General features: G+C 46.5%; 1 protein-coding gene across 4 annotated transcripts; it reads left to right on the plus strand.

Moving 5' to 3' along the window:
- Positions 1-854: 854 nt before the first annotated feature.
- CNBP (CCHC-type zinc finger nucleic acid binding protein) lies at positions 855-8,959 on the plus strand. Of its 4 annotated transcripts, none has more exons than XM_063940794.1 (6): positions 855-958; positions 4,472-4,633; positions 4,751-4,843; positions 5,167-5,187; positions 7,723-7,921; positions 8,017-8,959. In XM_063940794.1, exons 2-6 carry the CDS (start codon positions 4,489-4,491, stop codon positions 8,132-8,134), a joined length of 576 nt encoding a protein of 191 aa, XP_063796864.1. In that variant the 5' UTR covers positions 855-958; positions 4,472-4,488; the 3' UTR covers positions 8,135-8,959. The 4 variants fall into 4 exon arrangements, with proteins under 4 accessions (XP_063796864.1, XP_063796865.1, XP_063796862.1 ...); XM_063940795.1 differs by lacking the exon at positions 855-958 and adding an exon at positions 1,491-1,513; XM_063940792.1 differs by lacking the exon at positions 855-958 and adding an exon at positions 1,553-1,681.
- The last annotated feature ends 5,376 nt before the right edge of the window (positions 8,960-14,335 follow it).

Consider the following 14,335-nt stretch of genomic DNA (forward strand, 5'->3'; position numbering starts at 1 on the left):
CATCATCCAGCTACTCCACTCCCACTTATAAGGATGTTAGATTTTTGTATTAATATTTTTTGCTGGGCTAACTAGGAGTTCAGGTAATGTTAATAATGCTGCATGCTAGTAAGTAGAAGGAAAAGCCTATTCTGCGCTGGGCACCTCAGTTATCTATGAACGCATGCATACAAGTATGTATGTATGTAATACATACTGTATATGTGTTTGTCATGCTAGTTACGTGCACTAGATACAGGAGCCAGCTGGTGAGACCCCTACTAAACTACCCATGCTGATGTGCTGGGTACGCCTCATACAGATTACACCGTTGCTAAATAAAGACAGCTCTCCCCTGCAGCAGCAGCAGCAGCAGTGAGCGAACTAGAGACGAGTAGAAAATGGCGGCCCCGCCTGGATGAGAGAAAATGACAGATCAGACGCAGAAGGCGGGAAGTGCCTCCCCCTCCCAGCAGCGCGGCGGCGGCCTGCATCATGTGGAAGGAATGTACCATCTGGGGGAGACGCTGTACACTCGCTCACCGGACGCGCCGACCGAGGGGTTTCCAGGAAAATACACCCAGTAAAACACTGACACTATTCGTGCTACTTGTGGCAGACAGCGCGGTTGTTATTTGTAGCTTATTATTACGATTCATACGGGCTTGCTGTTGATCATATTTGGGCAAGTGTCCGCCTTCTTCTGCCTATAGGTGACGGAACACCCACATTTTGTAGTGCGCGATGGTTCGTTCTGATTGACAAGCAACAGCCTACCTTGATTGTCACTGGGCGTGTCCGTGTGCTGCGTACGGTGCTGCCGATTGGTGCGGAGTGAGGCAGTGGCTACGCGTCCCGGTCGCTGATTAGTTGCTGGGACTGGGAGCGCCGTGCGCAACTCTCGACGGGCACTTTGGGGTCGTGTGCAAACCGCGTGTGGCGCAGCGGAGAGGACCTGAGGATAAACATCGGCCGGTTGGTGAGTGATGGAGCTGGGTGTGGAGGGGATAGAGAATTTGGGGCGCGGAGCACATGGTGGGAGTGGGGAGCTTGATGGCGCGGTGCTCGGTCTGGTTACGGTGATGCAGAGGAGCCCTAGGCCCCTGGTCGCGCTCGTTGGACTCCGGTGAGGGGGCGCGGCACAAGGCCTCTGCAGCGAGCACCGCCTGGAACTCGCAGTGGTTGGGTGTTCCCAGGATTGGGCCTTCGCTCTGCTATGTACACGGCCTCATTTACCCTAAACCCGGATACGTTGGTCCATGGGCCTGTGTGCATGCTGCGGCCTCCCACGTGTTCTCATGCCCCGGGGGGCCCCCACTGCTGCTGGCTGCTATTTATATCTTGGGCTGCGTTATGATGCAGGGAGCCTGCCTGAGTGGCCGAAGCGTCCCTTCCTTTTATGGTGGGGGTTCCCTGGCTGGTATTCTATGACTGTCTCACCTGATCTCTCCTACAGGATTGATGCCCAGACTATAGATCCTTCATAGTGAGCTCCCTGCCCATGTGTAATGGGCCCCGGTTGCCTGGCGCAAGAGTAAGGGCAACATGAAATAGAATTTATTGCTATCTAGGATCCAGCTGCAATGCACATAGCATGGGTACATTTATTGGGATCTAATCTGAGATCCGGCTGCAATGCACATAGCGTGGGTACATTTATTGGGATCTAATCTGAGGTCCAGCTGCAATGCACAAAGCATGGGTATGTTTATTGGGATTTAATTTCAAAACAAAGCATGCATTATCTGTAAGTACTGTATGATACTGTCTTGCAGCTGCCTGATTTCTTCCCTTTTGGCTATAATGGTAGCTGCTGCTAGTGATTGAAAATGACAATTTTAACCTATGTTGCGCTATGAGTTCTCATCTACCATCTGATCTGATTTTTGATTTACGGACGGCAGTCTCAAGGTCCACAGTGGGTAGCGTCTAGATTCTCTTCGCGCTAAGGACCTTTCCCATAACCCCCTGGTGGGTCCATGTCACAATCTATTTGGAATAGTAAAGTGTGGCGACCGAAACGGAGCAAAGCGGAGCGAGACACCGAGCACGATGCGTGGCGAGCGTCTAATGCTGCATAGAGAAATACATTTGCCCCAAACGATCTGAGAACGAAGGAGACATTTAAATGCTGTAAGGGCGGAAGTGCTCTCCTGCCCTCTCGTTTTGTCACGTCCAGGTCCTTAGCACGAAGGCAACATAGACACAACCCACAGTGACTATGTCCTCATGGCAATGCTAGTCCTGAGATCTCAGCACTTTCACTTAGAGCAATTTCACTGTACAGGTATTATAACTTGCTGCATGGTGAAAATGCTCTTAAGTAGCAATTACACCCATGTCTGGATTCCGGTGCCACCTTAGTAACTGTGGATCTAATGACTGCCAATGTAACGTACCCACCCTGTAATTTGTGCATGAAACTTGGTAAGGTACTGTCTTTCTACCATCTGCCAGGCTTCTGGATGATACAATAGATGGTGTTGTACAGAAGAGGTCAATTAATTCATGTGGTACAAGTCGTCTGTAGACTCCGGTGGTTTCTAAAGCCGGGTACACACTGGAGCGATGTTTACTCGGATGATATGCTGGCCGTTGCTGCAATATGCAGCAGAACGATGTAATGAAGGACGGAACAACATCTTGTTCCTTGCTTCATTACACTGAACAGCACCGTATGTGATATCACCTAGTTGGCTGTGCAGCATGGCCAACTGGGCGTTATCGCATCCTACAGTGGGATCGGTGGGGGTGTACACACAGCGATACGTCTTTCCGATTTTGGTTGGAAACATGTGCGTACCTATCTTAAAGCCAGGTGCACACTGGCTCATTCTACATCAAATCAACACAGATTTCAGTCTGACCGTTTCAGACTGTGATGAAACTTGGTATAATAAATACTGTTTGTAGAGTGATCCTTCCGGAAACGACATAAGCTTAAGGCGCGTCTTCATTAGTATCTGTATGGCTACTGGTAGCAATGGTAATGGAGATGTAATCCGTGTTGGAGTGGGTAGGCCGAACCGTTACGTACACATCACTACACCATTTTATTTTCTAGGTTGAAACACCCTTGTTTGCTACACTTTGGTGATTATTTAAGGTTACACCATACATCTCCCTGCCGTTTCCAAGAAATGCGCCTTGAGCGGCCTTCGGTGATTGGTCTGGGAATTTCTTCATGTTAAAATCCCAGACTTGCCGATCGAGTAATCAAGGTTTTTAAAGCTGAATATTACCATTTCCCCCGAGCCAGGAGTTGGAGTATCATGAAATTACGGTAGTCTGTTGCAGATGTATGGGGGCTTTAACTGACTTCATAGTACATATGCAAGTCTTATTTAGGGGAATAACTGCACATTTTGACAATAATAATGCATGTCTACAGACAGCCACAGTGACACAATTCCTTATGCTCATGCTTTTCATAGGTTTTTACGATTTCGCTATTACGCCTGGTATTTCCATTTCTGTATAAACTGAAATATGTTAAATCCTGGAAAAGCATCTATTAGTTACACAATTCTTTACAGACTTTCTCATACCTTGACAAAATGTAAGATACATGGGGGCGTATGCAATTAGCTCAGTTTTTTCACCTAGGTGAAAAAACTGAGCTTTTTCTCTATTTTTAGGGCGAATGGAGATTCGCCCCATGTAATAGCAGGGCCGGATTTTCGCCTAGATGAAAAATGCCGGCACTAGCGAAAAACAAGTGGATCTGCGAATTCGCTCCCAATCCACGGGTTTTGGCGAATCTGCAAGTGGTTTTCGCCGGTTTTTGGGGCCATTTTCGCCAATGCGCCTACAAAACAAAGGTGAAACGGCATGGGCGAAAATTTATTAAAAATGGACGAAATTACCCGCAAATTAATATAGTGGGTCGAATTAGTTCCGGTTTTGTGTTTGTTTTTTCGGCTAGGCGAAAAAACGGAGCTAGTTGCATACCCCCCATGGCCTTGTTTTTCTACCTGTTAAGCTGCTGAATATATCCATATTAGGTCACAAATACTCCACCCTGTGTCCTTTAAATAGGTTTACTGGCTTGGAGATCTGGTGCACATAGGAAGAAATTATTTCACTATTAAAAGTTTTTTTTTTTTTTTTTTTGAAAGTTCTAATGTATTTAGAACCTAATTCTTTTGCACAAAGTAATTTATTTGTATGTTTGCGGTATCTTAAAAGCTTTGATCCCATCATTACTTCATAGTTACTAGGTCGCTTTTGTGGTCAACCCTTCCTGTGTGGTGGGTTTTGTTTTTTCTTTCATGTTTACAAAAAGCATTTCTGAGTGTCCCTTATTCAAAATCTCAAATTTGTGGGTCCCCTACTGGGATGATATAAATATATTCTCTCTCTCTCTCTCTCTCTATCTCTCTATCTCTCTATCTCAGTAGGGGACCCAAAAATGTGGTATTTTGGAAAAGGGATACTCAACCTGTATAAACTTGCTCAGAACAATTTCTTGACTTTTTTTATTATTTTTAAGAAATTATCTCTGAAAACATGAGCAGCAACGAGTGCTTTAAGTGTGGCCGTTCTGGTCATTGGGCTAGGGAGTGCCCTACTGGTGGAGGACGTGGTGGCGGACGTGGTGGTGATCGTGGTGGTGGAAGAGGACGTGGACGTGGTGGATTCAACTCTTCAAGAGGTAATCATTTATATATTCTACATTTATGCCTTACTCAGCCATTATTTTATTGCCATCAGCAACAAGTTTATTGTGGTTTCATTAATCTTTTTGTTTTGGTTATTTTTCTCACTATAGGGTTCCAATTCATCTCTTCATCACTTCCAGACATTTGTTACCGTTGTGGAGAGTCTGGCCATCTTGCTAAGGATTGTGATCTTCAAGAGGATGGTGAGTGTCTTAATTTAGCTACAAGTTCTGTCTTTAATAACCGAAAACAGTATTTTGCTGTATTTAAGTTATCACAATATATACTTTGTAAAACTACCAGCAAATTAGATTTAATTCACCACTGCAGTGTATGATGCATTTACCCGATATGTGCTTGTATTGGGACCGCACCATTTGGCAAAACATAATAAAATTTAGCTGTTTGCTATAGCAAACGGTTATGTATGGGAGATAAGCTGGCCTGGATATTTTCGCAAAGTTCACATTCCTGATTCCAACAAAATTGTAACCGCCTATAATTTTTTTTTTTTCTACTATTCCAGACTTCGGTGATGGCAAATATGGTGGGTATATAAACATTATGTCGTGAGCCAATTAACCTACATGTATATTTTTGGATTGTGGGAGGAACCCGGAGTACCCAGAGGAAACCCACGCAAGCACGGGGAGAATATATAAACTCCAGTTAGTGGGAATCGAACTGATGACCTCATTGCTGTGAGGCAGTAATGCTAACCAATACACTATCTGTACTACCCCTTTGTTCTCTTCTAGTCTTACCTGCTTTCTCCCATTTCAGACTTGCACATGCAAGTTGTTTGGATTATAGTATTGCCATTTGTTGCCGTCAATGAAAAGTAGAAGGGAAGGCGACTCGTTTCTGTCCTTAAACTTGTCAGACCTTTATTTGGCTCTAATACATATTTGTCAGCCCTTTATTTGGATGTCCTAGTGCACAGGTTCTCAAACTCTGTCCTCAGGACCCCACACAGTGCATGTTTTGTAGGTCTCCTCTCAGAAGCACAAGTGAAATAATTAGCTCTACCTATGGACCTCTTAAAATGTCTGAGTAATTAATACACCTGTGCACCTGCTTGGTTACCTGCAAAACATGCACTGTGTGGGGTCCTGAGGACACAGTTTGAGAACCTGTGTCCTAGCAGACTGAATCATAGAAAAGGCTGGCATTGTGCTAATTGCAAGACTATAAATCTGGGAACATTGCTCTGTGAATGTAGTTAATGTGTTGGAAAAGGCATCACATGCTGGTTATCAAATTACTTCTACAGTAATGTGTAAGTGTATAATTGCTATACTGTGAGTGTACATGGATTAACACCACCCCATTTTAAAAAGTGTGTATGCACGATATCGTTGAACACTAGAAACGATAGTCGTCCATCGCTGACAATTCCGAATCGCCTAGTGTGTACCCGCCTTTACGCTAGATCTTTATAACCTTTTTCAATTCATGGTACAGTGAACAAGATGCTAAAATTGTCATGGCACAGTTTTTCTGTAAAGAGACTGATTGCAGTGCCATTAGTTCACGTTATGCCACACCATGTTGTAGTGCCCCCATTTTACCCCACATCCCCCTCCATTGATCATCAGATCTGTAAGCAAAGAGGAGTGTCTGGAGCCAAACATAAGGGATGATTAGGAGCAGCTATAGTTCCCTTATTTTTAATTTCACCCTCTTGTTCCCTGTAACCGATTGAGCAAATCACAAAGATTGGTCTGACAGCTGATTGGCATACTCCTTCCAAGGGCAGAATTCTTGAGGGAGCCATGGCAGTGGAATTGATTCCTGTGTGGTTCAGCTAATCCCATGTGATGCTGCTGGGGATCAGGTGTGCAGATGCGAACCACAAAGCTCTCCGTGGAGTTGCAGGCTTTATTTCCGCTGTTTGTTAACTTGAGCCAGGTTAACAGCGGTTTGCTCAATACTGGGGGAAGGCAGGTCTGAGAGATCCAAGGAAGTAGTTAGTTGCAGCATGGGCAAGGCACATTTGTTTTAATTTACAAGAAGGGCAAAGTATGGCACCCTGATTATATAGCCTGGTGGAAATATTACCTAATCTGATGCAACTGTTATCACTTGTTTACATTGCAAGGGGAAAAAATTCAAATCTGGTATGGGGAAGCTTTTTATGAAATTTTATCTTAGTGTGTGTGTATAAACAGGTGTCCTTGACGGTTCCGGTATGAATGGTCGACCATGTTATGGTCGACAGTCATTAGGTCGACCACTATTGGTCGACATGGACACATGGAAAGGTCGACGTGAGTTTTTTAACCTTTTTTTGTGTCGTTTTTTTGCGTAAAGTGACTGGGAACCCCAATTAGTGCACCGCATCCCCTCGCATGGCTCGCTTCGCTCGCCATGCTTCGGGCATGGTGCCTTCGCTCTGCTACCGCTTCGCTCGGCACAGATTACCGTTCCAATCGTAGTCCACGTGGATCGTAAAGTATGGAAAAGTTCCCCAAAAGGAAAAAAGTTAAAAAACTCATGTCGACCTTTTCATGTGTCGACCGTGTGTCCATGTCGACCATGTCAATGTCGACCAATAGTGGTCGACCTAATGACTGTCGACCATGTGAACAGATACCGTCCTTGACACACTAACGCCATGGTAAGCTTCCTGATCATGTGATGTCGTACACATTGGAATGCTTGTGTGGCAGTTGGTATATATCTTGTTTTAACACGGCAATATGCTATTCACTGGCACGTCTCCATTGAGAGCTTTGATCTTCTGTCTCCCATCCATTCGCATTGATAAACTTTATGGCGTTGTGCTGGGTGGACAATTGTTATAGAAATCTGTCAAATTGCATCACTTTTCACAAGTAATGAAGAACCAAACTATAGGAATACAATGTGAGCTGTTGCCATCTCGGGTTGCGCAAATATCTACCAGTTACCCCCATAGGCTGTGAGCAGAATCGGCCTTCTGAAGTTAACTAGCACTGGGTTCCAATGGCTTCTGCCTTTAATTGAATCTATCCCACAGACTTCCTGTGACATCCGACAATGTTCTTTATGCATTAGATTTACAGAATTCTGTAGTTTTAATTGTTACTTATGTGTTTAGCTTGCTATAACTGCGGCAGAGGCGGGCACATTGCAAAGGATTGTAAGGAGCCAAGGAAGGAGAGAGAGCAGTGCTGCTACAACTGTGGCAAGCCAGGTCACCTTGCTCGAGACTGCGACCGTGCTGATGAGCAGAAATGTTATTCTTGCGGAGAGTTTGGTCACATCCAGAAAGACTGCACCAAAGTTAAGTGCTACAGGTATGGTGTAATGGCTATGTATGCTTAATCTAGACCTGTGTGCCTGCTTTGCCATAACCCAGAGAGTAACTTACTATTGATCCTTTCTGTTATAGGTGTGGCGAGACTGGACATGTAGCCATCAACTGCAGCAAGGACAGTGAAGTCAACTGTTACCGCTGTGGGGAGTCGGGGCACCTTGCACGGGAATGCACGATTGAAGCTACAGCTTAAATTTCCTTTGTCGCCCCTCCTTTTTCTGATTGATGGTTGTATTATTTTCTCTGAATCCTCTTCACTGGCCAAAGGTTGGCAGATAGAGCTAGTCCCAGGCCAGTGAGCTTTACTTGACGTGCAAAAGGAGGAAAGGGTGGAAAAAACGACTTCCTGCATTTAACTACAAAAAAAATGTTTATGTTTAGTTTGGTAGAGGTGTTAATGTATAATGCTTTGTTAAAGAACCCCCTTTCCATGCCACTGGTGAGTTGGGATTAAATGAATGGGAAGAGTTGAGTCAGACCAGTAGACCCTTCTCAGGTTTATGGTAGCACCTGCGTAAGAGGGCGGACTGCTACTGGGGAGAATTTATTAAATCTTCTGCAAATTTACTTTTTGACGGTCTCATTGTCTGACCTCGGCTGTTCTTAACATCAACCACATCTGTATTAGGCTAAGGCAGAATAAACACGTCAATGTCAGCAAGTGGCCATGTGTACAAATCCGATGAAATCGGCCACTGAGTATCAGAGATACAGGTGAAGGAAAGGTCTGGAATACTTTTTTATTTTTTTTCCTTTACATGGAAGTAATGAATAAAACCCAGAACATGCATCAATGAATATAGCAACGTAAGCTATTCAGGAGCTGCAGAGAAATGTTTTCACAGAAATCAAGATGTTGTTTTTGTATACTATATCACTTTAGACAACTGTTTTTGAGTTTCATTTGCTTGTAATCAGTTTTTAAAGTCAGATGGTAAAAGAAACTGAAATCCTGGAAAATAGAAATGTAATTTTAAACTATCAATAAAGCTGGAGGAGGAAGGGGAGTTTGCCTAAAGTCTGTTTCCATTCACTTAATTTTTATTGTTTGTTTACATTCTCAAAAAAATAGGCACAGGGATATAAAAGACCACAAGTGTTGCGCACTCCCCCCAAAAAAAGGATACAAATATATGCATGGCGAGATATATAGATATCACATTATTAGCCTTTTTATTGGGCCGCTACCCCCCCAGTCAGTTCTCTTCATATCTCTCCATGATTCAAATTGTCATGAATTTTCAGTTTGAACGGATTTCTCCTTGGTCGTATTAAAGGGGGGGATTAAATTAGTTCTCACCCAATTAAGTTGCAGGTGAAGTGAACACGCTGTTTTCCATAAGATTTAACAAGATTTGTATTTCTCTGACGTCCTAGTGGTGCTGGGTACTCTGTAAGGACCATGGGGAATAGACGGGCTCCACAGGAGACTGGGCACTCTAAAAGAAAGATTAGCTGCTATCTGGTGTGCACTGGCTCCTCCCTCTATGCCCCTCCTCCAGACCTCAGTTAGAATCTGTGCCCGGCCCGAGCTGGTTGCACACTAGGGGCTCTCCTGAGCTTCTAGTAAAGAAAGTATTTGTTAGGTTTTTTATTTTCAGTGAGATCTGCTGGCAACAGACTCGCTGCTACGAGGGACTAAGGGGAGAGAAGCGAACCTACCTGCTTGCAGCTAGCTTGGGCTTCTTAGGCTACTGGACACCATTAGCTCCAGAGGGATCGAACACAGGCCCAGCCTCGGTCGTCTGGTCCCGGAGCCGCGCCGCCGTCCCGCTTCCAGAGCCAGAAGCAAGAAGAACATCCTGAAAATCGGCGGCTGAAGACTCCGGTCTTCATTAAGGTAGCGCACAGCACTGCAGCTGTGCGCCATTGCTCCCTATGCACACCACATACTCCGGTCACTGATGGGTGCAGGGCGCTGGGGGGGGGGGGCGCCCTGGGCTGCAATTAGAGTACCTTACATGGCGAACAGCACATAATATAGTCTAATAAACTATATATGTGCAAAAATCCCCCGCCATAATATAAATATAAGAGCGGGAGAAGTCCGCCGAGAAGGGGGCTATCTCCCTCAGCACACTGGCACCATTTCCTCTTCACAGCTCCGCTGGAAGACAGCTCCCCAGGCTCTCCCCTGCAGTTTCCAGGCTCAAAGGGTAAAAAAGAGAGGGGGGGGCACTAAATTTAGGCACAAACTGTATTTGTAAAGCTGCTATAGGGAAAATCACTTTGTGTTAGTGTAAATCCCTGATTATATAGCGCTGTGGTGTGTGCTGGCATACTCTCTCTCTGTCTCCCCAAAGGACTTTGTGGGGTCCTGTCCTCAGTCAGAGCATTCCCTGTGTGTGTGCGGTGTGTCGGTACGGCTGTGTCGACATGTTTGATGAGGCTTATGTGGAGGCGGAGCAGGTGCCGATAAATGTGATGTCACCCCCTGCGGGGTCGACACCAGAGTGGATGGATACGTGGAAGGTTTTACACGACAGTGTCAACTCCTTGCATAAAAGGTTCGATGACATAACAGCTGTGGGACAGCTGGCTTCTCAGCCTGTGCCTGCCCAGGTGTCTCAAAGGCCATCAGGGGCTCAAAAACGCCCTCTACCTCAGATGGCAGACACAGATGTCGACACAGAGTCTAACTCCAGTGTCGACGAGGACGAGACATATACACAATCCACAAGGGGCATCCGTTGCATGATTACGGCAATGAAAAATGTGTTACACATTTCTGACATTAACCCAGGTACCACTAAAAAGGGTATTATGTTTGGGGAGAAAAAGCAGCCAGTGTTTTTCCCCCCATCAGATGAGTTGAATGAAGTGTGTGAAGAAGTGTGGGCTTCCCCCGATAAGAAACTAGTGATTTCTAAACAGTTACTGATGGCGTACCCTTTCCCGCCAGAGGACAGGTTACGTTGGGAGACATCCCCGAGGGTGGATAAGGCGCTCACACGCTTATCAAAAAAGGTGGCACTGCCGTCTCAGGATACGGCCGCCTTAAAGGAGCCTGCGGATAGAAAGCAGGAGGCTATCCTGAAGTCTGTATATACACAGGTACTATACTGAGACCTGCTATTGCTTCAGCTTGGATGTGTAGTGCTGCAGCAGCTTGGTCCGATACCCTGTCAGAAAATATTGATTCCCTCGACAGGGATAAGATTTTGCTAACCATAGAGCATATTAAAGACGTCGTCTTATATATGAGAGATGCACAGAGGGATATTTGCCGGCTGGCATCTAGAATTAATGCAATGTCCATTTCTGCCAGGAGAGTATTATGGACTCTGCAGTGGACAGGTGATGCGGATTCTAAAAGGCACATGGAGGTTTTGCCTTACAAGGGTGAGGAATTGTTTGGGGATGGTCTCTCGGACCTCGTTTCCACAGCAACAGCTGGGAAGTCGACATTTTTACCTCCGGTTCCCTCACAGCCTAAGAAAGCACCGTATTATCAGGTACAGTCCTTTCGGCCCCAGAAAGGCAAGCGGGTTAAAGGCGCGTCCTTTCTGCCCAGAGGCAGGGGTAGAGGGAAAAAGCTGCACCATACAGCCAGTTCCCAAGAACAAAAATCCTCCCCTGCTTCCACTAAGTCCACCGCATGACGCTGGGGCTCCACTGGTGGAGCCAGGTGCGGTGGGGGCCCGTCTCCGGAACTTCAGCGACCAGTGGGTTCGCTCACAGGTAGATCTCTGGGTTCTACAAGTGGTATCTCAGGGATACAAGCTGGAATTCGAGACATCTCCCCCTCACCGTTACCTCAAATCAGCCTTGCCAGCTACTCCCCAGGACAGGGAGGTAGTACTGGCGGCAATTCACAAGCTGTACCTCCAGCAGGTGATAATAAAAGTTCCCCTCCTTCAACAGGGACGGGGTTACTATTCCACAATGTTTGTGGTACCGAAACCAGACGGTTCGGTGAGACCCATTCTAAATTTGAAATCCTTGAACACTTATATAAGGAAGTTCAAAATGGAATCGCTCAGGGCGGTTATTGCAAGCCTGGAAGAGGGGGATTACATGGTATCACTGGACATCAAGGATGCTTACCTACATGTCCCCATTTACCCACCTCACCAGGTGTACCTCCGTTTTGTGGTACAGGACTGCCATTACCAATTCCAGACGTTGCCGTTTGATCTGTCCACGGCACCGAGGGTATTCACCAAAGTAATGGCCGAAATGATGATACTCCTTCGAAAGAAGGGAGTTATAATTGTCCCGTACTTGGACGATCTCCTTATAAAGGCGAGGTCCAGGGAGCAGTTGTTGGTCGGAGTAGCACTATCTCAGGAGGTACTACAACAGCACGGCTGGATTCTGAATATCCCGAAGTCGCAGCTGGTTCCTACGACGCGTCTGCTGTTCCTGGGTATGATTCTGGACACAGAACAGAAGAAGGTGTTTCTCCCGGAGGAGAAGGCCAAGGAGTTGTCATCTCTGGTCAGAGACCTCCTAAAACCAAAACAGGTGTCGGTGCATCACTGCACGTGAGTCCTGGGAAAGATGGTAGCTTCTTACGAGGCAATTCCATTCGGCAGGTTCCATGCACGGATCTTTCAGTGGGATCTGTTAGACAAGTGGTCCGGATCGCATCTTCAGATGCATTGGCTGATCACCCTGTCCCCGAGGGCCAGGGTGTCTCTGCTGTGGTGGCTGCAGAGTGCTCATCTTCTCGAGGGCCGCAGATTCGGCATACAGGACTGGATCCTGGTGACCACGGATGCAAGCCTCCGAGGTTGGGGGGGCAGTCACTCAGGGAAGAAACTTCCAAGGACAATGGTCGAGTCGGGAAGCTTCCCTACACATAAATATTCTGGAACTAAGGGCCATTTACAATGCCCTAAGTCAGGCAAGACCCCTGCTTCAAAACCAGCCGGTGCTGATTCAGTCAGACAACATCACGGCGGTCGCCCATGTAAACCGACAGGGCGGCACAAGAAGCAGGATGGCGATGGCAGAAGCCACAAGGATTCTCCGATGGGCGGAAAATCACGTGATAGCACTGTCAGCAGTGTTCATTCCGGGAGTGGACAACTGGGAAGCAGACTTCCACAGCAGGCACGACCTCCACCTGGGGGAGAGGGGACTTCATCCAGAAGTCTTCCAGCTGATTGTACATCGTGGGGAAAGACCACAGGTGGACATGATGGCGTCCCGCCTCAACAAAAAGCTAAAAAGATATTGCGCCAGGTCAAGGGACCCTCAGGCGATAGCTGTGGACGCTCTAGTAACACCGGGGGTGTACCAGTCGGCTTATGTGTTCCCTCCTCTTCCTCTCATACCAAAGGTACTGAGGATAATAAGAAAGAGAGGAGTAAGAACTATACTCATCGTTCTGGATTGGCCAAGAAGGACTTGGTACCCGGAACTACAAGAAATGATGTGGACCTACTACAATAGGGGCCCTGTCTGTTCCAAGACTTACCGCGGCTGCGGTTGACGGCATGGCGGTTGAACGCCGGATCCTGATGGAAAAGGGCATTCCGGTTGAAGTCATTCCTACGCTGATAAAAGCTAGGAAGGATGTGACAGCAAAACATTATCACCGCATATGGCGAAAATATGTTGCTTGGTGTGAGGCTATGAAGGCCCCAACAGAAGAATTTCAGGAGTGACTATGGGCCTAAAATTGGGATCTATTAAAGTCCAGATTTCGGCCCTGTCTATTTTCTTTCAAAAAGAACTGGCTTCACTGCCTGAAGTTCAGACGTTTGTTAAGGGAGTGCTGCATATTCATCCCCCTTTTGTGCCCCCAGTGGCACCTTGGGATCTCAACGTTGTGTTGGATTTCCTAAAATCACATTGGTTTGAGCCACTTCAGACCGTGGAGTTGAAATATCTCACGTGGAAAGTGGTCATGCTTTTGGCCTTGGCTTCGGCTAGGCGAGTGTCGGAATTGGTGGCTTTGTCATGTAAAAGCCCCTATCTGATCTTCCATATGGACAGGGCAGAATTGAGGACTCGTCCCCAATTTCTCCCTAAGGTGGTATCAGCGTTTCATTTGAACCAACCTATTGTGGTGCCTGCGGCTACTCGGGACTTGGAGGCTTCCAAGTTGCTGGACGTAGTCCGGGCCCTGAAAATCTAAGTTTCCAGGACGGCTAGTGTCAGAAAAACTGACTCGCTGTTTATCCTGCATGCACCCAACAAGCAGGGTGCTCCTGCTTCTAAGCAGATTATTGCTCATTAGATCTGTTGCATGATTCAACTTGCACTTTCTGCGGCAGGGCTGCCGAATCCTAAATCAGTCAAAGCCCATTCCATGAGGAAGGGGGGCTCTTCTTGGGCGGCTGCCCGAGGGGTCTCGGCTTTACAACTTTGCCGAGCTGCTACCTGGTCGGGATCAAACACGTTTGCAAAATTCTACAAGTTCGATACCCTGGCTGAGGAGGAC

The sequence above is a fragment of the Pseudophryne corroboree genome, chromosome 9 (assembly GCF_028390025.1).
Source record: "Pseudophryne corroboree isolate aPseCor3 chromosome 9, aPseCor3.hap2, whole genome shotgun sequence".
Taxonomy (NCBI): Eukaryota; Metazoa; Chordata; class Amphibia; order Anura; family Myobatrachidae; genus Pseudophryne; species Pseudophryne corroboree.

What these genes read in the sequence shown, in the direction of transcription:
- CNBP (XM_063940792.1), top strand. Translation starts at nt 1,615, where the DNA reads ATGCACATAGCGTGGGTACATTTATTGGGATCTAATCTGAGGTCCAGC. An exon ending in CTTCGGTGATGGCAAATATG is followed by an intron (nt 5,188 to 7,722) that starts GTGGGTATATAA and finishes TTATGTGTTTAG; the next exon opens with CTTGCTATAACTGCGGCAGA. An exon ending in ACCAAAGTTAAGTGCTACAG is followed by an intron (nt 7,922 to 8,016) that starts GTATGGTGTAAT and finishes TTTCTGTTATAG; the next exon opens with GTGTGGCGAGACTGGACATG.